Consider the following 22265-nt stretch of genomic DNA (forward strand, 5'->3'; position numbering starts at 1 on the left):
TATGGGCTGTATCCATTTAACATTGGACCAACATTGCCTTTTAAATCAAGAAAAGAAACAGCTAAGCATGTCAAAAATAAAAATAAGACTCTCCAAGGTAGTTGACAATGAGCAAAACTTTACACACAGCAGAATCTCTGTGCCTGAATTTCTTCAGAAGGCAGATACGTTCTCTGTTACAGTTCATAACCAGTACAATTTACTTATTAGACACTTCTATTTTGAGAAAAAAAATGCCTTGGACAAATCTGTAAAGGCAAATAATTAAACCCGAATTAGCTTTTAAAATGTTCCATCATTGTGCATGAGCACAAAGGGCTATGCTAGCCTGTTAGTCTTAGAGAGCAGAACGTAATTCCCTTCACAGATCTAAGCTAGTTACGATTTTTAGAACTATCTCGCCTTTCAGATAACTCACCTGATTTTCTTTTAAGCAAAAGCATGAAAAAAGGTTAATATATGACCCGATTATGTCAGCACTTCTATCCACAGCCCTCCTTCTCTGAGATCTCTCACCAAGCTTGGAAGGAATGTGGCTTGCACAAGAATGGCCAATTTTCAGCTGAGAAAGCTGAATAAATACAGTGCTTTTAAAACCAAAACATTGTTACCGAAAGGTCTGGCCCAATAAATCATCTTCAGTGCTCTGAAAAGGGCGAACAACACGAATACTGGCACCTGTCTTGCTGTTTATTTGGAATCATCTTTTATCGATTGTGATCCGGTGGGATGACAGAGCGCTGCTGCTGCAGAGCCGCCTAACAGCGCCTGGCAGTCGGGCTGCGGCGGGTTTGAAAGGGAACGGCCACACACACGTGGTGTGCAGCTCCAGATCTGTACAACTGCTGGGCAAACAGCAGAGCGTAACTCATCCTTACACATATTTAAACTTTGCTGAGGTATTTCTTTAATTACAGAAAAGCATCTTTAAGAACAGTAGGAAGAAGAACTCAAAATATCAGTTATATTCTGCACTTTTTTTTCTCCTGGAGAATGAATTCAGTCATATTCAAAGGTCCAGAATAGTTAAAGGAATAATCACATTTATTGGTACTGATAATGTAATATTCTTCCTTGGCTTTTTATTCCTTCAAAGCGTTATGAAAAATGTAAGGCTGTGACTTTGTAAAATATAGTTTTGCCTCATTTTTGCCCACCAACTTTGTAAAATTACCTGAAATACTTCCGTCTTTTTCCTAGGGAAAATATTACCTAATGCCACCTGTTAGCAGAGCGCTGGTGGCCGCACGGCCAGCAGGTACCTCGCCTGCCTCCACCATGGAAGGGGACGAGCCATCTCCTGTGCTAAAGCAAGACTGCTTTCATGAATGCCAGCTGAAGTCAAGCTTTTTTCACACAACAAAATTAAGTATATTTTGTCTGTTTGAATTTTAACAGCATCTGATGATTTCTATCTGCAACTAACATTTATTTCTCTATACTGCAAATAGCTAGACTGTTGCACAAGGCAGACTTCTCACCCATATATACTTCAGGAACAGAAGAAATGTATACATCACATTAGAGTTATTCTAGCCAGATACCATGTTTGAAGTGCAATTTTCTAATCCTTTTAAATACAATCAGCCTATCTGGATTGTGAAACTCACGTTAGATGTAACTGTAGCCATTATGAAGTAGTTTCCAGAAGTGGTTTTATTATTGGTTAGATTTTACAAATTCTGGTATTCAAACAGACTTTGACTTCAAACTTCTAAAACAACAAAGCAACCAATGAAAGACTTAGGACTACTCAAAGTAACAAACTCTTATCATTTTTGCCCTGGTCATAAATATACAGAGAGAAAAAGAGAGAAGTGGACACGGAATTCAAAGTATGTAGATAAAACAGTGTATAAGGCACATGGCAGTCTTTGAAAATACAGAAGCTTTAGCCAACTTAAATTAATTGCTGTTTCCCTTGCTCAGTCCACAAAACTGTACAGTTACACAAATGTTGTGTTGCAATAGATCTTCCAAGTTATTCTTCAGTCCATACTCTGTAACACCAGAACACTAATTTCCTTCTGTTTTCTTAGGAGAGATCCTAACGGTGGTTAGTCAGTTGCTCAAAGCCTCTATTAAAATACACTTGGAATTTCAACTAAGGATAATTTCTTTTTTAAAGAAATTATTAAGAGTCATCAGAAAAGATTTGTAAGAGTTGTCTGTGAAGGACTTCGGGATTCATGAACCTCAAGACTTCCGGGCACTGACGTCAAGACAGATGTCACAGTAGGCATAGTAGGATTAGTCAAGTCCGTTAAGGTAGTGGGAGTGCTGGATGGACTCATGGAGGCATTGGATATTTCTGATGCAGGACCTGATGGGGTCCCTGCTTGGAGTGTTGAATCTGAAGTCTTTTCCACCCCTGTGTTTTCTTGACGTAAGAGGTTCCGTCTGAATTTGGCTCGAGCATTTTGAAACCAAACCTGAAATAGTTTAATATAACAGGGTAGCATTTAAAGAGCTGCAGTGTTTAGAAAGCAAAAGCAAACTCACAAATTCATCAAAGCTTGAATGGGGTAAGATGCTTTTATGGTAACATGTAAGAAAAGTAGCCCCAGTCACGAAAAGTGTCCTCTGGATGCCTATGAAGCCTTCCTCTTTCCCTCTCCTGCAGTTCTCTGTGTAAACAGTCTGCCTGGGGCAGAAACAGGCTGAGGAGGGAGGAGGGGAGTTGTGTTAAGGCTGCCTGTGAAGATGCCGATAGGTTTGGGGGCTCCTGCAAGCGCTCAATTTCTCTCGCTCCCAGAAGTACTTCTCAGGATGAGATAGAAATCAAGCATCTGATGAATACAAGCTAATGGGTTTGAGCACCTCACATCTCAAGTCTGCCTCCCATGGCATGCAGCAGTGACCTGGCCTGCAGTGCCCTGCCTGCCCGTGCTCCTGGAGCCCTCCTGGGAGCTTTCTCATGCCTCGGCCTCAGCAGCACTCTCACTTTTTCTGCCTCTCTTTCTTACTCTTCTTTCTCAAATGCTTCAGCTCCTATGCCACGCTCATTTTAAATCTTTCCATCCTGGAATAATGATTGAAAAAGTGTCTTGAGTGGTATTAAATACTCACATTACATTAAAAAAATGTGATTTCAGAATAGGTGATATCCATATACAGCAAAGTTGTTTCCAAGATTTCTACTTCCTGCATTATTTATTATCTCACTATATGTAAAGGACAAAAATAGGACTTCAGCTTTTTCAGTTAAATTGCTGCGTTTAGGTCAAAGTTAATAACACTCTCCAAGCAGAGTTTGTTTAAAGATATAATACTTTTCTGACCTATTTGAAAATAGATATAATAAAATTTATTTCTGAAACTCACACAAAATCTAGGAACAGAATATTATGTGGATTAAATTTGAGAATGTCATTAAGTACTCCATATTCAACTTGTTGGTGCCATCCAATTCTACTGCTGCAACTAGCCGAAATTCCACAGTGCTTGTTTATCAGGAGGCCTTCTGTCACTGCCACTTTCTCTGTAATTGACTCAGTGCTGATCCCACTGTTCTCACATTGACCTATTTAAGGAATAAGATCGAGTCTTTCAATTCCAGGTGTAATTAAATTCATCATCTCTGTGTCTGTCAAAGAAAGGAACTGAGAGAGTCAAAGTACCTGCTCAGCCTTATTCCATCAGACTTCTCCCCCGTGGTTCATAGAGGAAAAATAAGTGTGCAGAGCTCACGAGGCTGTGATGTGGTCACAACATCCTACACAGAAACTCTGACTTCTAACTCTGAGCCAGCCCAGCTCCTGCTGCAAGATCTGCTTTAAGCTAGACTGCTAGCAGAGGAGTAATACACAACAAAGTTGCAGTCCTGTGAAGTCTCCTCTTTCTCCTCTCATCTCACCAGCTGCAGTTAGAATTGATGAAGATGTCTCAGACCATTTTTCCTTTGACTGGTTTGCTTCTCATCTGCAGATGGTCCAGCCCCAAGTTTCCCCTAGTATGCACTCCTGCTTTTTCTCAGGAAAGCCATCACCCCCAGCCAAGGATCTGTAAGTGCACACACTCCCTCTTGCACTTCCTCCCATCAGTGCCACAAGGAAATGATTCTCAGGCATTGGTTCTCGTGGTGGCCATGAGAGCTGCATTCATACCTTACACCCCCACTTGTTTCTGAAAGTTAGTATTTCAAAGCAGTTTATGACTGTGCTCCCTTTGTTAAAACACTTAGTTTAAAGAGTAAATATTGGTTTTACATATATCAAGAAAACAAAAATCTTCTAGATCAGCACTGGCAAAAATATGTGTATTATTTTTTTAAATAGTCCGTAATAGCAGTGATGCTATTAAAGGCCAGTGATGCTGTATGAAAACAACAAATGCAGTACTTTTGCTTGAAACATTGTCAGCCAGCATATTCCTCTCACATGGCTGCTCATTCAGAGCCTGCAAGGAGAAGTGGAAGAGCCACTGCACGGCTCTGAGCCAACCTCCTGTGCAGGGTGTGCGGGTGAACCAAATTATTTTTGCTCTGGTCATTCAAGCTGTAAAATCTCAATCACCAATGAGTAGGAATGGTAAAAATCAGCAATTCTATCACTTTTGGGATTGTTTTACCTTTCTATAGAGATCGTTTATATTTGTCCCACAAATGAATTTATTTGGCTTTGATTTTTTTTAAATACCCGTTCCAAAAAGGATCACGTGTGTGAAGTTTAAATGTAAGTGTAGAGAGGTGCCACTGTTGATATGTACCATAGTTACATCATAATTAAAGCAGAAAAAATCACTAGTCCAGTTGTGTATACACACACCTCTGCAAAATTTCACATTAGTGTTCACTGAGAAGATACTTGTTTACATATGTCAAAGTCTCAAATATGAGTAAAATTTCCATTCCTACTCACAGACAATTTTCTTGTGTAAAGTATGTGAAACTGCAGAACAGCATTTTGTTCAGTCCAGCTGCTCCTTAACTTTCACAGGGCAAAAAACTCTATGGTATTATTTCTGATTCTGATTTGAAATGTAGTAAGAAAATGAGCAAGATTGTTGGTGCCTCTGTATTCCCCTCTGTCTTCTACTAAACATGAAAACCTGAGCCCAGATGGCTCTCAACCACTAACGCTGCTTTCAGGAGCTGTGAATGTGAGCTGGTTCATCCTCTCTTTAGCGGTGTTAGCTCACATCAGGCATAGAAAATATTTCATATTCTTGCAAGCATTATAAAAAAAATAGACAATATGGCCCTTTCTTCTTCTTCCTCACTGAGTTATTGTCAAGGTTTTTCAGCTAATGACTACAGAGCTCTCTCAGTTCGTCTAACAATAAATATTTGTGTTATTACTGAAAAGGCATCTAAATATTTCTTAGCTGAAATTCTGAAAATGCTGTGTTTTATTATAGAAATGAATAACAAAATAATTATTGTAACAGTGATATTCCAGTATGCAATTAAGATACAGAAGTATTTAGCAAAGGCTTCACACTGAAGAGCAGTGAAAGAATTGGAACTATTGTTTTCTGAGCTGTAGGAATGCAGTCCTGATTCTCTTCTGCTCTGCACTGTTACTCAGAGCTGTGCACAGCAGTGTGTAGGAGCTGCCAAGGCAGGACTGCTGCCCCATGCAGAATGGCAGCAGTGCTGCACCCGGAACAGCATTACATTGAAGTAAAGAAATAATAATCCAAATATACATAACTGAAAGAATTGTTCCAGAAGGACTTAACTCACATCAATTACACAATAAGGAATCTGGCCTTCTGAAAAAATAAACAAAATCATTGAGAAGTATGTAGCGCTTTTCTGTCCAACTGTATCATTTACAGGGCTGAGCTATTTCAAATCAAAGGGGAAAAATATGGATTAAAAACTCCCAGTGAAAAATAAAAGCAGCTGTGAGATCCACTGATGCTCCTACATTCTGGTGAGCAGAGCTGAATGCCTGTCGCTGGGCACTCAGCAGTGAGGCAGAGTGGTGCTGCAGTTAAAATGTCATGCTAGTGCTTCAGAGATCTGCACAACTAGTTCAGCTCTTTGTCTCCATTCTCCAACTGTAAAATGGGAATAAAATATTATCTCCATAAGAAAGGAAAGTATTGATAATAAATATGCTAAGTGTTGTAAAGAATTCTGATACTGTCATGTATGAAGCCAAGCAATCATCTGAGATAACTTAATTTTGTAATGTCTCCATTGTTGCAATTGTTATATGCTGGTTGTACAAATAAAAATGTAAGGGATGTGCCAGCACATAGCAGACTGTTCAGTCACTGCACACACATTCTGGCTGTTCTGTCCCTATTATTAAGTGCACAGTTGAAAGAACTGTAGGATATTATAGAAACAAAGTCTCAGTAAGTCGTCCGCAGTATGCTGACCTAAAGCAAACCTTCACCACAGAGGAGTGCAGGAAACTCATGCATGATTGAGAAAATTTTCGTATTTGTCAACTACTGGAAAGTTAGCAAAGTGCAAATGTATGCAGTAACCTTTGGGAGGTCTTCAGAGCAACATTATTGGAGACGATTCCAAAAGGATGAGCAGTGTAAAGACACCACTGAAAAACAATGGTTCATGTTCCTAAACTGCTTCTGCCAGGGGTACGGCAGACCTGGCCGTATTGCAGACTCCTGGGTAGAGAGGAGGTACGCATAGCTATGGCCAGCAAATCCTATGTCCTTATGTCTACCTACTTCCACCTTCACTTTCTGAACTCACAGAAATAAAGATCAATTCCAAATGAGTAACATTTATGACATTTACTTGGCTTACCATTAACTGGTCACTTTAATTACAAATGATAGTTCACAGCAATGGGCTTGTGCTCCCTAGCTGCAGTTGCATTAAATTGCAAACATGAGGCTAAATGAGAGTCAAGATAAATCAAACAGGGAGTAAAAGTATAAAGAGGCTTACTGTAATTCTAATGTGTTTACTTTAGGAAAATAGTCTGCGTTACAGGGCCACTGAAGGAAACGTCATTCTTGAAGCAGTGTGTTACATTTCCCTGCCATTCTGCTTCTGGATTTGGCCAGCTGATGACTGACCGTATACAAAGGCAAGACAGAAGTCAGGTCTTCCAAGTCTAATATTACAGATCATTAAGAAGATGGACAAACTCGGTTCTGATTTACAGATAAACCACCTTCATTACATGTTATATGGCACTGCCTTTACATTAAGGGCTCTAAAACATTAGGAACGCTGCTATGTGTGTTTGGAAATCCCACCGGTTTCAGAACAAGAGAATTTGTTTGTCCCTTCATCTGCTACCTTATGCTTTCTATTAAAATACATTCTTCTAACAATATATGAAGTCATTATCCTTCATCTGCTGAACTGAAATCTGAGCATACAGAAAATAGAAGAGCTTACAGATACACCTAGAAACAACACAGGGAAAAAGAAAATTTCTCACCACTGGAATGTGTGCGCACACATCTGGGAGTCTGTGTGCCTCTAATATGTAAGACAGACTAATACTAATGGTGCTTGTTTAGATCAGTAGTGTCAGGGAATTACTTTGTGTTCAGTAAATGACACAGAATGCCAACCTTTCTGGTACAGAAGAATTAACAAGTGACACTATCTCAGTAACCAACATCATGAAGAGTTTTCCCCAGCAAGGAGCAACCTTGAAACTTGTACAGGTAAACTTCAGTGTTTGAAAAATTACCTCCACAGCTTCACAAGACCGTATTATTTGCTCTCAAAGGTTAGAAATAAGCCAACTGAGCACAAAGATTCCAAAATTTTTTTAAATAAATACTTTTTAACTGGCCCAAATTAATTTTCAAACACAAACACCAGCAAAGTATAAAGTAGAGAATGCTCCTAGCAGACAGGAAAACTCAAGCAATACGAGACAAGGTATCACTCGGAGTCATTTTCTTGAAGTGCCTCCAACAGATCATCCTCTGTGTGCAATCCCCACCACCGTTACCTTGCAACTCTCCTTATCTAAAGACACCCAGAGATAAAGGAGTATTTAACTGTGGAAGTAAAAGAAGTGAAACACTAATTACTGAAACCATGAAAAAAAAGTTAGTGAAATTGTAAGGGATTGGCACAAAAAAAAAAGCACACCTTAAAACAGGAAGTTGTATTTAATATGGAAACAGAAGCAATCAAGAAAATGAAATGGAGACTGAATGGAGACATGGAGTTCAGTTTCGGAGATGAGGAAATGTAAATAAGAAGGAAGGGACAGATAAAATGTCTTAGAAAACAGTTGGAAGGACAGACCTGTGAGGTGAAATAAAAGGAGAGATGGAAGTCAGGTGGAGGTGCAGGTTGAGGAAAGAAAACAGAAAGATGACCAAGACAGAGGTGTTTTCCAGACACGGAAGTGATTTCTTCACACGCTGTGTGAAATTTCTAAGATAATTCAGGTGTGAATATACTGTAACAGACAGCAGATATTACTGAAGTGTGCAAACTGATGATGAAATGAAGAAGTTTCAAAATAATGATAGCTAAATGCTGAAAATCCTTTCCTCCACATGCGTGGATAAAGGAGAGCCGCTATAAGAGACGCTATGCCAAGTGCCAGGATGTGCACCAGTAATGAAGGAGGAATCCGTTCCACCACCGCAAATCAGCTTCAAAAAACAAACAAAATCCAGTTCTGGGGGATCTAGCCAAGAAAATGAATTACACACAGTCTTTTATTAGCAGTTTTTATTAGGAAGCCTACAAACCTTTAGGTATTAACTCTGTAAGACCCACAATATCTCCAGTAAAGTCAGGTTTTTCTATATTTTTGTCTACTGCCCTCTGTTTGGCTGCAAGAGCTATCCACTGTGCTTTCCCACGAGTCCATCTCTGAGCTCCAGCTTCCTCTATGAGGCCCCAAACTTTAATTTTCTATTATTAAGATCAATTTAAAGATTTCAGTTCTGGATTCTGGAGCATCACAGCTCCTGTATGCCTAAATTTATCTCTAGTTACAGTTATTGAATAAGTGCCCATTAAAATGGCCTTACTGAATCAGAACTACAAATTAAAATGGAACTGAGCCAACTGATATTCTTACCTTTCCTTCCCATAAAAACTCAGAGCATGTACCCTCCTACTTGAAACAGTACTTTCAAAGCAGTCTTCTTTCACTCTAAGCTCTATGCTATGACTAAACAAAATGTATCTTTGCGAAATTAAATGTGTCCTCTTGCATTTTGACAGAAAAGAGATCTTTCCTGTCCAGATAAAATAGATCCAAATGCCTGATTACTTTCTTATAAAGACAACTGCTCACATTAATTTCTAAATTAAAACCTATTTACATTAACTGAAATAATTTACTTTTTCTCGCAGCAGAAGTCGAACCATGCACCAGAGTTAACTAACCTCAGGAAAGGTTAAGTAAGCAGACCCCAAACCTTCACAACTGCCATTAAAAATCAGAGCGCAAGCGATCTGCTTTTGGGAAGCTGAAACTAAACAACTTTTCTCATACTTTCCAGAATTGAACTGAATTTTCCCAGAAGGTATGAATGACTATGAAAAGCTCGAGGATAAGCAAAATCCACAGCATTCCAAACATAAAACTGATATTTTATTTACTTTTCAAGACAAAAGACTGCTCTTCTTACCTGAAGAACTCTTTTGGTCAGGCCAGTTTTCTGAGCTAGCTGTTTCAAGTCCTTGGCATCAGGATTGTGGTTAATAGCAAAGTATGACTTCATTGTCCGCAACTGGTGGTGTTTGAATGATGTCCTCATACGCTTTGTTTTTTGATTGCTGGGGTATTGCTGGTCTCTATCCAGGTGGTCACCATCGTTTTCATTGCAGCTTAAAGCTTAAGGCAACAAGAGGAAAAGGCGTGGAAATCTATTGCTCCGTGACCAACATTGTTTGCAGTTCATCTGAGTGCAGCAATTAAAATAACATACCATGGCATGTATTGTACTGGTACAAACCCTACTTGCCTTCCCCTCCATTTCTGCATCTTCTATGTTTCCCTTACAATAACCAGTCTGCAAGGACCCTCACCTGCCTCTTTATGGCTTTTAAAATGTCAAGTCTGTTTCCTTTTTTCTTTCCTCCATCTCCACACAGCCTTTCCTCCACTTTCTGTTTGTAGGACAGTAGCTGTCCTCAACTCTGTAAAGTGTTTTAATGTACTTTGTATCACTATAAATTGCATTGTAATGTACAAAGAAAGCTGCACAATAGAGTCCACTTAAACCTCGATGGAACAGACCAGTTAAAATTATAATTATTTCCTCCATCAAACTAAACCCTGTAGAGTACAAGAGAGACCATTAAATGAAACACTATAAAAGAAATAAAGTTTGTAGGTACCAGACAGCAAATTATAATTTGACTAGCTCGAGAAATAAAGCTGTTAATACAATATATCAGCACCAAATTCAAAATTAATTTTTTTTATTATTAATATTTTACTCTTTAAGTATTTGAAAGTAATAGTTTGAATGATTGATTCTCTTAAAATCTTCTAAATCACTGAATGGGAATGACTGATACATTTGCATAAATTAAAGTCTGCAAGAGACCTCTGCAACCAAGGAACACTGCAATAATTATCCAATTGTATTGCATGTTGAATGCCAAGCAAAACAGTCTCACGGACCAAAAGTCAATCTTGATTTACATGTGCATGCAGCAAGTCATAGAAAAACTCTGGAAAAAAGAAACCATTAAGCACCAAGCTTAGATTCACTAAAAAAATCATGGATCTATCTAAAAATTAGCTCTGACGAGCTGTCATTCATTTACTTTTTCTGCACCAATATCTGCAACTCCCTTTTAATTCCCTATAAGTTTTATGTTAAAAGTAATGACAACTCACCAATGTCTGTTCTGTGCTGCAAGCAAAAAAAAACCTCTCACAAACACATTTTAAAATGTGAATTATTGGTGAAACTCTTAAGCAGATAAACAGGTTTTTTTTCACTTATCCACTACAGCTCGTTTGCTACAATGGAGTACATCTCATGGACATGCATATATTTGTAGTCTAACTTAAATTCATATCATTTATCAGTTTTTTAGCCCTGCTGAATACATACGATTTCTGAAAGGCATGCATTAAAATTGCTTTTTAAAAACCTACATTAAATGTGTGTTCTTATAAGAAAAACATGCAAAGAGAGACAATGGAAAGCAGTTCAGCAGCAATGTACTGTAGCTGCTTTGTGAACTTCAGCTTCTCAAAAACTTTTTACAAGCTATGGTGCAATACAAACGAGGCCTGCGAGAGCTCAGTGCTACAACATCTCTGTGCTTCTGTACTGCTACAATTAAAAAAAAAAGACAAAAATTGTGCTGTACATGTAAGTGTGTGTGTGCATACATCTGTATAAACCCTTCACAGTCAGCTTCCTTATGCCAAATTCCTAGTAATAAGAAGCATTTCTGCTTCTTGTCGTGTATGGAGGAACTGGAGCACCTGAACTTAGAAGGTGTAAGACATACAAAAGGAGATTGTGAAATCATAGAATCCATGGAGCTGGACAGAGTGCAGCAAGATCTGTCTTTTGGTTGAAGAACTGAGATCCAAGGTGCAAAGCTGCAGCGATCCCACCAGCCCCAGAATCCTTCACAGCTAAGTTCTTCCTCTGAAGAATACTGTGAAGAATAACTGAAACTATATTGCTTATAGCAAATGGCATTATGGAAATGTGGAACAACATGGTATTTGGTTCTAAACATACAGAGTTTCATATATTAGAAATAGAAAAGATCACTGTGTTCCCTTAAATGCTTTCAAATTCCAGAAATAACAAGGCCAAGAGCTAGGAGAAAATGCACCAAAATATCTATCTGGAGGACTGAGATCTGTTCATGTTGATATGCAACAAAACAAGTCCTACGGCTGCTAGTAGTTGGATTTTATCCTCTTCTGTAAAGAATGATATACAATCAGGACCCAAGAAAATAGACTTGATTCTAAACGCTCCCAGAAGGGAATGAAGGTATCAGCTTTTCATCAAGCCCTTACTTGATAATGAGCAATTTGCTCTATGAATTTCTCATAATTCTTAATAAAAATAATACTAAAATAGCAGTAAATATGCACCACTCTTGTCCTTTGCTGGGAAGAAAGTCACAAAGCAGATTTTGAAGTGTGTGAGAGCGTGAGCTGCTCCTCACCAGGCATCACCCAGCTTGACATTAGCGCCAGTCTCACATGTGGTTGTGGTACTTGGCACCATCTCCAAAATGCTGTTTTATTAGATCTGATCCGATGTACATCTCTTACATCAACATGCCATGTCTATGGGCATTGCAGGTGTGGAGGTACAGAAGCACAAGGAGGTTTGCAGAGTGGAGTTTCTGCAGAAGGTGCCACGATGCCAGACACCATACAGGCTCCTCCTGCAGCCCGCTGCTTTTCAGGCACGTGCTCCCTGTTCCTTCATGGCATCCCTGTGTGTCTCCCAAAGGAACTGCTCAACCACCCATGCTTACAGTTCCCATTCAATTGCAGTGCCTAGGACTCATACTGGGAATTTCAGAAATACAACTGGCAAAATTCAGGTCAAACTGAAGAGTTTTAAATTAACCATTTCATTTCTGCTTTGTGATAAAACAAATTCTGAAGTGGTGCCAAGTGTCTTTTAGATCCCAGACCATTTATTTCTAGGCCCTTTCTGCCCCCTAACAGTCCCACACCAGACCATCGCCCTCCCGTCCCCCGGCTGCTCTCAGCTCACAGCCTTACCACAGCATTGTGACAGAGATTCCTTTTGGCCACTGAAAGTGAAGTCCACTGAGAACATCACTAGAAATTGGGTCCTGCTCCCTAAGATCAATGTTGGTGATCAAAATATCATCTACAGAATAATGTGCACAGCTGTCTCTAAAACCAACTTTGTGCGAACAAAGAGGGATGCACTGTTATCCTTACAGTAAATACTATTTGAAGAAGAAAACTCAGGAGCACTGCTTCACACTTCGATCACCAGATTGTGTGTGCTGGGAGTCAGAGCAAAGCACGTGCTTTGCTAGCAGGAAGAAAAGTTATGGAACGTGAAGAAGATGGGAAAGAGGAATTTCCTTGGGAGGAACTTCTCTTCTTAGTAGTTTGTTTGACATGTCAAGTTACCCAAAAAGAAAACAAATGAATCCTGATGCTGAAAGCATGGTGGAACAAGAAGCACATTAGGAGCACGTATCAGCTAGCCGTTCTAATGGCTCTGGAACATGCAGCCCTTTCCTTCTGCAAGAGACCTCTGCCTGGAGACAGAACTTGGGTTAAGGAGATGGGGCAGGGCTGCGGCCCCGTTTGTTGCTGGGTAGGAGCACTCGAAGGACTCTGTGGAGAAACAGTGGGGTCGGAAGCAGCCTTCCTCCCCAGTGGCAGGAGACACTCAGTCACCGGAACCCTCATCGCAACCAGGATTAAAATTTAACTCGGCTCCCGTAAGGAAGCCGTGGTGTGCGGAGCACGCGACGTTTCCCCCCTGCCGCTGGGGCGCCCGGCGGCACCCTGGAGAAGCACCGGACAGGGCCGCAGAGCGCGGGGCGCGGAACGGCGGCCCTGCCACGGCACCCCGAGAGCGGCCCGGCCCCGCGGCGCCTCTAGGGGGAGAGAGCGGCCCGGGCCCGGAGCGGACAAAGGGCGGGAGGCGGCCGGGCCGGGCGCTGCGGGAGGAGCCGTCCGCGGAGGGCTTTTCCCCTCAATTAAGCCAATTGAATGGCGCTGAATGGCCGGTGCGAGCGCGCCGTCGGTCCCCGCGCTCCGCGATTAACCCGGCCGGCCGCGGATCCGCTCTGCCCGCAGGGTCCGGAGCGGGCGGAGGCTGCACGGAGAGCCCACGGGACACGGCGGAGCCCCCGGCAGCCCCGGGCCGGCAGTGCGCCCTGGAGAGCGGCTGCTTGCGCCCGGGGTGACCCGTCGGAGCGCCGGGGAAAGAAAAGGAGGAGGGAAAGGACGGAACTCTCATTTTTTCTTAGGAAATTGCTGTGAAACGACCCCTATTTTAGCTGTGGCTTCTGTTTGCTCGTTCTGCTACTGTACCCGCGGGAGCGCTGATTTTGAGCTTTCGGTCCCGGAGGACGTGAGGAGAGAAAAGAGAAATCAGCTCTGCGAAACTTAACGGGTTTTTCCGAATTCCGTCGAGAGAAAACTTTCCGCAAAGGCGCCTGCAGGGCGGCGATCCGCAGAGCCCCGCGCTGCCACACGGAGCGGCCCGGCCCCGCAACGCCCCGCAACGCCCCGCAGCACGCAGTTAGCGATGGAAGGAAATGTTTCTCGACACCTTTGCTGTTTGCACAGATCACGGGTGTTCTACCAGCTCGTGCCGCCCCCAGCCCCTACAACTATCATGTTAAGGGGTATTTTACTGTCTTCATATTAAAGACAGACCAGATAGACATGAATAAAATATAGCAAGCTGTGGGAGGTTTGGGGCCTAATTCACAAAGGGAGCGTTCAGAATTCTTTACAGGTGCGTCTGTGTTCAGCAAGCTTTCAGCCACTGATTTACTGACCTAAAAAAAAAAGGAAAACCAAACAAAAAAAAAAAAATCAAAATCCAACCCAAAAGTGAAAAAAGGAGCGATGATCACAGAACACACTTTGGGGGGTGGGGGGGAGGGGAGGGAAAAAAAAAACACGAAATCTTTTTGAAGTTTCGGCATCCTTCTAAGCTATTTTCCACTTGTCAGGCTCCATCCACATTCAGAACTCATCGTCCCCGTGCAAACAGCGTTTCGTTTAAGTAGAAAAAAAGAGGCAGCGAGCCAGACCAATTCACGTCGCAGATGAATGTTTGCTGCTACTTACAAAATAATTCCCATCTCAACTCCGGCTGTATTTACGGGTCCCCCTTTTCCCACCACCTCTGGGTGTAGATTTATTTACACAAAGTATTCTACACAAATTACCAGCAACAAACACTCCCGAAGGACAATATTGTTCGTTTCTAGTGCAATTCTCAGAAGGGAAGGAGAAGGTCCATTAAAAATAACTCGAGAGAAACCATCACGCACTTTTCAACGGTCTCCTTTAGAAGACACAAAATAGAAGGCTTTGCAATCATTTCCTGCTTTGTGAAATTTTAAACCAACAGAACACCCGCTCTGATTTCCAAGCTCAATGGCACTTATTACCATATAAATTAATTGATTATTGGTTTAGTAAGCAGTTAAGTAGATAAATAGCTTCAGCAGAGAAGCTGAAGATTCCTCGAAGACCTGTTAAGCTTCAGTTACGGGGTCTAACCCAAAATTAGAAAAGCAAAACGGGAGGGCAATTATTTTTGAACGATTTGTTAAGGTACATTTAAGGACGGTTCCTTCGGGAGGTCAGGGAGCGGCAGGGCTTTCTCAGACTGCTCCCAGCCGGGACAGATGCCGCCGGTTCGGTTACAGGTCCTTTGAAACCGAACATCTGCCCTGCACAGGGGGACAGCGGAACGGCAATTACAGTCGAATCCCTCCGAAAAGGAAACATTTCTAAACGGGCAGGACGCACTTTTTCTGAGCGTTTGAAAGCTCGCAGTCGCACACACCTTTCACCACGGGACACCTACGGATTTTTGTACGGATTTCCATATTATTCAGCTATCGGTAAAACCCGCGATTGGTGGCAATTTTGTTCCTGAGGCGTATTTGGCACTCGGAGACGCTCCTTTTCTCCTTGCCATTTTCAGCACAAACCGTCGGCTCCGGTTCCCCGTTCCCCACGCGTTCTCTCTCCCTGCCCGCTGCCCGGTCCGGATGCTCCCCTCCCCCCTCCCCCCCCCATCTGGCGCCACCTCGGGGAGGCAAAACGCGACGGAAGGACGGGAGCCCTAAGGGACGAATCTGAGCCCCGCAGATTGAAGAGAAAACGCGCTCGAAACAACGGGAAACATCGCAAACAATACGGAAGTGGCACAACGAAACGCGCGCCTAACGGGACAGCTTATGGGTGCTCAGGTCTGAAGGAAACCCCACCTCCGCCTTGAGTTCGAACCGCACCGAGATCTAAGCGTTTTCTACCGTCCAAGAACTTTTCCCTTTTGCACACAAGGAGCAGCGCCGGGGATCACGGTGTTCTGGCGAGGGAAGGAGGGAGGCAGGAGACTGCCCGAATTCCTTTACCTACGGAATTACAGTGCTGTTATGGTAGGGAGATTAAACGAGGAAGGACATCAGCTCAGCAGCTGAGCGCATAGAGCCTGAGACACGGAGTTCCTGCGCAGTCCGCAGGCTTGTGGCTGTTACCGGGTTTGCCCACTTTCTTCTTATTGCTGTTCTCAGTTAAGAGGAAGAGGCTGCGACTCGTGGCAGCGAATGGAGATGCTGTGAGTTTCCTGACTCCTCTGAATCACCTCTGATGCACACAAATCCGGCCGAGTCTGGCACCGCAGGAGCAGACTCGAGGCTGCTGCAGCACATGCTTCCTGCAGCCCCTGCAGGCTCCGCGGGCACCGCAGCCCAACCTGCCGGGAAACAGCCACCCCTGTGCCTCCTCTCTCCTTTTCCTTCCAAAACTCGGAGGCGCAAGAGCTCGGGAGAAGGACAGAAACATTCACTCATCAGCAGCCTTTGAGGGTGTAGCTACTAAAGAAAATTCACAGCTCTCTGAAGTGCTAACTTACAATCTCTGGTTTCCAGATTTTATTTCAGGCTACACCCCCCCCGGCTCCCCCGCCTTAACCAGATGACCTTGCTTCAAAACATTTTATTTCCAGCTGAAGTGAAAAATGCTAACATATTAGCTTCTGTAATTGCAGTTTGACAGCACTTGATCTCAATAATTATGCTGCAGCTAAACTATTATTAACGGTTTAAGCTAAAATAAACGGAAAGCCCCCTTTGGAAGTGAACAGAAACAAACCGTTTGAATTGTTGTTGGGGGAAGACAGGGTCTCTTACCTGCATTGTAGGCTGCCAGATCTGCCCCAGGCCCTGGGCTTTTCCTTTTTCTGGGTCTCCCCTTCTGGACAGTCCCCACGCCGTTATAATAAGGCAGTCCCAAAGTATTGGCAGAGCCCGCACCCAACGCTGGGCCCTTCCCAGCGGCTACATCCGAGTGATTGAAATGCACCTGGTACTCCCCCTGGATGAGAGTCTCGAAATGGAGGCGGCAATACACCAGATTGTCCTTCATGCCGAAGTGGTCGCCGGTGGTCAGCATCTTGTTGCAAGTGGTGCAAGTGAAGCAGTTTAAGTGGTATACCAAATCCCTGGCCCTCATGACCATTTCGGAGGCAGAAATCCCCAGGTGACATCTCGCACATCTCTGCACGGAAAATCTCCTGCAAAACAGAACGGCCAGAGGAGGCGGTGAGAGGCGCATCCCGCTCTTCGTCGTGTCTGCTCAGGAGACGACAGAAGAAGAGGGGCCGCGGGCCGGGGCCGCACAGAGCCGGCGCCGCACAGAGCCGCCAGCGGCCTCGGGGCCGCTTTCCACCGGCATCGCGGCAGCCGGGGCTGCCCCCCGCCCCGCGAACCGTCCCGGCGGTGGGCCCGCAACCGGCCGGGAGGACAGCGTGCCCCGAGTCCTCGGCCCCGCGCGGAGACACGCGTGGGGACGGCGAGCCCTCCCGGTACGGCTCTGCTCCCTGCCCCGCGCACAGCCGGGGAGAGCCGCGTCCCTTCCCCGCGCCATTCCCCCCGCCGGCGCTTCGGAAGCTGCCGCCCCCGGGGACCCGCGCCCTCCGACCCCTACGCAACCCCCAGGACCGACCGGACGTGAGAAGTCCGAGCGGGTCCCCCCGCGCCGGAACGGGCTGTACCTGTAGTAATCCTCCTTGCAGTAAATGCTGCCGTCCTTGCTGAAGCAGGTGAGCTCGGACTCCAGGTTGAGTTTACATTCACAGCACTTCAGGCAGCGCATGTGCCACTGTTTGTCCACAGCCAGGAGGTAATAACGGTCGGAGATTTTCCCCCCGCAGCCGGCGCACAGGGCAGCCCGGTCACTGCTGATGGAAGGCATGGTCTGCTGGGGGAAAACAATTTCGGACCGTTAGCGAGAGGGAGAAGCGCGGGCGCTGCTGCGCTCTCCCGCCTCTGTACGGCCGCGTGTCCCCCCGCTGCAGCGCAGAGCGCGCCGTGGGGCTCCGTCCGGTCCGGCCCCGTGGCTCCCCGGGGGCAGACACTGCCCGGCCCGGCGGGAGGGGAAAACGCAGCAAGAAGGAACCTGGGAGGCGTCCGGATGAGACCCAGGAATTCTTTCTTTCTTTCTTTTTCTCTCTCTCTCTTTTTTTTTTTTTTTTTTTTTTTATGAATTTGCCAATCCCAGGAACGAGAAAAGATGCTCCTCACCAGCCAGGTGCAACAATCAGAACAGGGAAAATCGCAGACAGTTCATTTTAAATTTGATTATTATGGATACACGGAGAGTATCTGCATAGTTAATGCTCCGTGAGTGCGTATATGTGGAGCGTGTCCGCGTGTGTATTTTCCTAGCAATAAAACTCCAAGTGAATTACGATCAAACCCCCAGCAGCCACAGTGGCACAGGCGCAGCTCCCTGCAAGCTGCTTCCAAACAAATGTACCCAAAGCTGCCGTGACCCAAAGCACCGGAGGGATCGGTAAATAAAACTGTGAAGAAGACGAGCGTTACTAAATCTGAGGTGCAGAATGTTTTATCGGGAAAACGAAATAGTGAGAAATAAAGTGGGACGAAACAACAGAATGCTTTAGATTATGCTGGGATAAACTTGGAAGCAATAAAACTAAATGTAACCCCTATATAATTTAATAGTTCAGTGTCAAATCGCAATCCAATCGAAACCCCCTGGAAAAAAGAAAAAGAAAGAAAAACAAATACATACAAATTCTGTCAACTCCTACCAAGAGAGAGAAAAAAAAAAAGCAAAAAATATCGGAAACCGTTTAAGTGCTCTCATGTGTTTCACCCCGCACACTAAAACAGAGTTGGAGACGAGAGGTGCAGAGCAGAGCAATATTTACGGCAGGTCTGGCAATGCCCACTTCATTCTAAACTTACTGTTATCATGGCACTCTGCTCAAAACCACACTGCAGATTTGTCCTTGTGCAAGACAACTCCAAACACTTTCCCCCCCCCCCCTAAACACGCAGTTTGTTTTGATTCGGGAAGGGGGGCGATCTGTTTGTTTACTTTTACCTCCTCTAGAGCCTGAAGTCCCTGCGCAAAGCAAGAAGAGAGAATGCAGCTAACGGGGAGACCCAAAAGAAAGGAGCTATTTGTTCCAGCACAGGCGAGACCGGCTGCATCCATCCAGCAATTCCAGAGATCACAAAACCCCATCGCTGTGAGCACCACTGTTTGCAGTACAGCATTTCCACTATCAGAAGTGCATGTAAACACAACGATGGCACTACGATAGCCACGAGTCCACTGATGCCTAATTTCCTTAAGGCATGAACTGAACTCCGACTGGGGATTGTTTTACACAAGAAGTAGTTTCTCATAAACCAACTTCAAATGAAACGCAACTTTTCTGCTTTGCTTATCCAGTATCAAAAATATTCTGATGCCTGGAATTGGTATTTAAGAATCCAGTATTCTATTCCACTATTCATTGCATCCACATGTGAATATAAATAAATTATATCAATAGTTAAAGATATCGTGCCACAATATTTATTCAGCAAAGAAAACTTGATATTGTTTAATTATATGCAGAAATATAAACTTAAAAAAAACAATGACCAAAAAACAAAAAACAAAAAACAAAAAACAACCAACCAAACCCTTCCGATGAGAAATCATGCTATTGTACAAAGGCTGCTCTAGCCCATATTTTGGGATTAAATAATCTCACTGTCACTTTTAAGAACATTTCTACATAACATTTAGACGTAACGCATTGATGAAGTCTTAAAAGCCATGATCGGACACCCTCCTTGCACATCACCTTACAGGACAGAGTTACTTAAATGGAATAATTTCACTCCAGAAATTTCTTTTCTTTAAAAAAAAAAAAAAAAAGTACACGATAAATTCTGGCTCAGTTAAATTAATATTCTTATAAAATTTCTTCTGCTTTGCTGCTTAATTCTGGCTCGAAGGATGCATCCTTTTATCATCTAAAAGCACTGCCCACCAGCAGATATAAGACAAGATGTGGTAAAGTTACAAAGACTTGCATCCATTTCCCTGAAACTCGTCTTCCAGATCCGTTCACCAAGTTCAGAAATCCAGTGCTCATGGATCTTCCTACTACAAGAAATCATGATTTAAAGACGGTAGAAATTTGGGGATTTTGTTTTGCTTATTTGTTTGTTTGCTTTTGTTTGGGCTTTTCTATGCTATAATGTCTACTTCAGTGTAGATATCTCACCTGAAAAACAACACCGAATTGGATTCTCTGGTATTTATTTCCATTCTGCAGACAAAGATTTTGCTGTGCCCAAACGTTATCTGTACAAAAACATACTTTGCCTCTCCCAAAAAACTTCTGAAGGCCGAACTGGCTGGGGGAAGGGAAGGCGTGCTTGGACGCTACCAAAAGGCTGCTCCAGCTTTCTGTTTCTTGCAAGAGCAGCACCGTTTGTTCCACCCAAGCGTTACTATTACTATGCATGTTATTAATAATTAACAGTTTCATGCCTTTCCCCATGGTTTTACTCAATCTTTTGGAGTGCCTTCATGCTTAAATTTCTTCCGATTTAGTATTTTGCAGACGTTTCCCCCCGATCTGTTACTTTAAGGGAAAAGCTGTATTTTTGAAGGGTTCGTTACGTTTAGGGAGTTGAACGACTCTCCCATTCCTTTGCCTCCTACCGTTTCGGTCTCTCCCCTGTCTATAGCCGAGCTGATGGCCGGTGCTTCGCTTTTGGTTCTCCGATCCATCTCGTCGATGACCCCGTGCATCTCCGAGCCGGACAGGCTGTGGAAAAGCATCGCTGAGGAAGACGAGGAGGAGGCCCCGAATTGCTGCTTCAGCTGACAGTTGTCGGGGTCCCTGCAGGAGCCCAGAACTTGCATTAAGCGGAGCCCTCCCCCATGCATCTAGCACGCCCCGTCTTTCCTCGGGCTCCGGGCTCTCCACCCGGCGGAGATCTCCGGAGCGGGGCGCAGGCTCTGATCCGAGGTTTCAAGGGGACGGGGTGCAAAGCAGGCGAGCGGAGGGGACGAGGGAGAGGGGCCGAGCGGCGCTGCGCGCCCCGGGACGCCGAGCTAGGCTGCTGCGCGGCACCGGCGCATCCCTCCGGGAGGCTTCTTCAGCGCAGGGCTCATCGCCCCAGGTGCAGTCCCAGGCTTTATGCTCTGGCCCAGCTGACAGGAGGCTGGGCAGGCATACGATCGGGAGGAATTAATAAATAAGATAAATATATATTAAAAAAAAATACACCATCTTCGGTGAGAAATAAAAAGAGTGATGACCAGCCCCTACATCGTACAGTGCGAAATTTAGAAAGCGAGGGAGAGGGAGCGCGGCAGGCGGAGAGCAGGCTGATGCTGCAAGAGGATGGGGCGGGTGCCCACCGCGCGCACTCACAGTCCAGAGGGCTGGCAGCGGCAGCAGCTCAGGGGCAAAGTTTGCTCCTTCCCCCGCTCCTCCCCCAGCCTGCTGGAGCTCATTGGGAAAAGAAAAAGCCAAGGGGAAGGAGGAAGAGTTGGATGGGCACCAGATGGGACGGGCACTCGGCGGCCCCCCTCTCTCCTTAAAGCGGCGCGGCCCGCGGGCCCAGGAGGCTGCTGGCGGGGCACTGCTGGCGGGGGGCGGCCGCGCCGCACCGCGGGGGAGCACAGCAGGAGCACAGCAGAAGCACAGCAGAAGCGGTGGCGGTAGCAGAAGCGGCGGCGGTGGCAGCGGAGCCGGAGCCGGAGCCGCCGCCCGCCGCGGTGCCTGCGAGCGGCGCGTCTGCAGCTCGGGCGCCGCGCGAGGCTCCGCGCCTTTTCTACAGCCCCTCTGACATCATGTCCTGCCCCGCCGCCATTGGCTGCCGCCGCGCCCGGGCCCGCCGGCATGTGCTCGGGGCTGGGAGGCGCGCAGGGGCCGCGGCCCTCCTCGGCCCTCGTCGGCCCCGCCGCCCCGCTCCCGGCCGCTCCGCTCCCGGCCCAGCGTGCACGGCGGCTCGCGTCCCGCGTTGGCGGCGCTCTGGGGACTGCGGAGGTCGGTAGCCCTCCGAGTTGGAGGCACCGAACCCGCTGACGGCACGCCGAGCGCCTCCAACGAGGCCCTTCCCGAACAACGTCTGCCGTGAGAACGTGGCCGGCTGTGCCGCCCTTGGCCGCGAAGCCTTCCGCTGGTGGCGGCTTCTGCTCCTCCGCCCGAGCCGGCCGCGGGAGCGGTGGGCCAGAAAGGCCTGCCCTGAACTTCGGGAGAAGCTTCGGGAAACCTCCAGAAAAGACGGGGAGTGCAAAATGGGAAAGCGCTCATCATGTCTTCATATGTACTCAGAAGGTGGATAC

The 22265-nt window shown here is 45.2% G+C and overlaps 1 protein-coding gene across 3 annotated transcripts; it reads right to left on the minus strand.

The window, feature by feature from the left end:
- Positions 1 to 1656: 1656 nt before the first annotated feature.
- Positions 1657 to 21003, minus strand: LHX2 (LIM homeobox 2). Of its 3 annotated transcripts, none has more exons than XM_042879149.1 (5): positions 20631 to 21003; positions 17650 to 17852; positions 16787 to 17169; positions 9547 to 9752; positions 1657 to 2432 (listed from the first exon to the last, which is right to left on the minus strand). In XM_042879149.1, the coding sequence occupies exons 1-5, from the start codon at positions 20856 to 20858 to the stop codon at positions 2145 to 2147; spliced, it is 1308 nt and encodes a 435-aa protein (XP_042735083.1). In that variant the 5' UTR covers positions 20859 to 21003; the 3' UTR covers positions 1657 to 2144. The 3 variants fall into 3 exon arrangements, with proteins under 3 accessions (XP_042735083.1, XP_042735082.1, XP_042735085.1); XM_042879148.1 differs by having other exon boundaries at positions 17650 to 17855; XM_042879151.1 differs by lacking the exon at positions 20631 to 21003 and adding an exon at positions 20188 to 20224.
- Positions 21004 to 22265: the final 1262 nt, after the last annotated feature.

This window comes from Lagopus leucura, unplaced genomic scaffold (assembly GCF_019238085.1).
Source record: "Lagopus leucura isolate 7727_CA_CO unplaced genomic scaffold, USGS_WTPT01 Super-Scaffold_100022, whole genome shotgun sequence".
Lineage (NCBI taxonomy): Eukaryota > Metazoa > Chordata > Aves > Galliformes > Phasianidae > Lagopus > Lagopus leucura.

Excerpts from the sequence above, each read along its gene's own strand:
- LHX2 (XM_042879148.1), bottom strand. The coding sequence starts at position 20,858 with ATGCATGGGGGAGGGCTCCGCTTAATGCAAGTTCTGGGCTCCTGCAGG. Across the intron at positions 17,856-20,630 it reads ACAGGGGAGAGACCGAAACG|CAGACCATGCCTTCCATCAG; the intron begins GTAGGAGGCAAA and ends GTTTTCCCCCAG. Across the intron at positions 17,170-17,649 it reads TGCAAGGAGGATTACTACAG|GAGATTTTCCGTGCAGAGAT; the intron begins GTACAGCCCGTT and ends TCTGTTTTGCAG.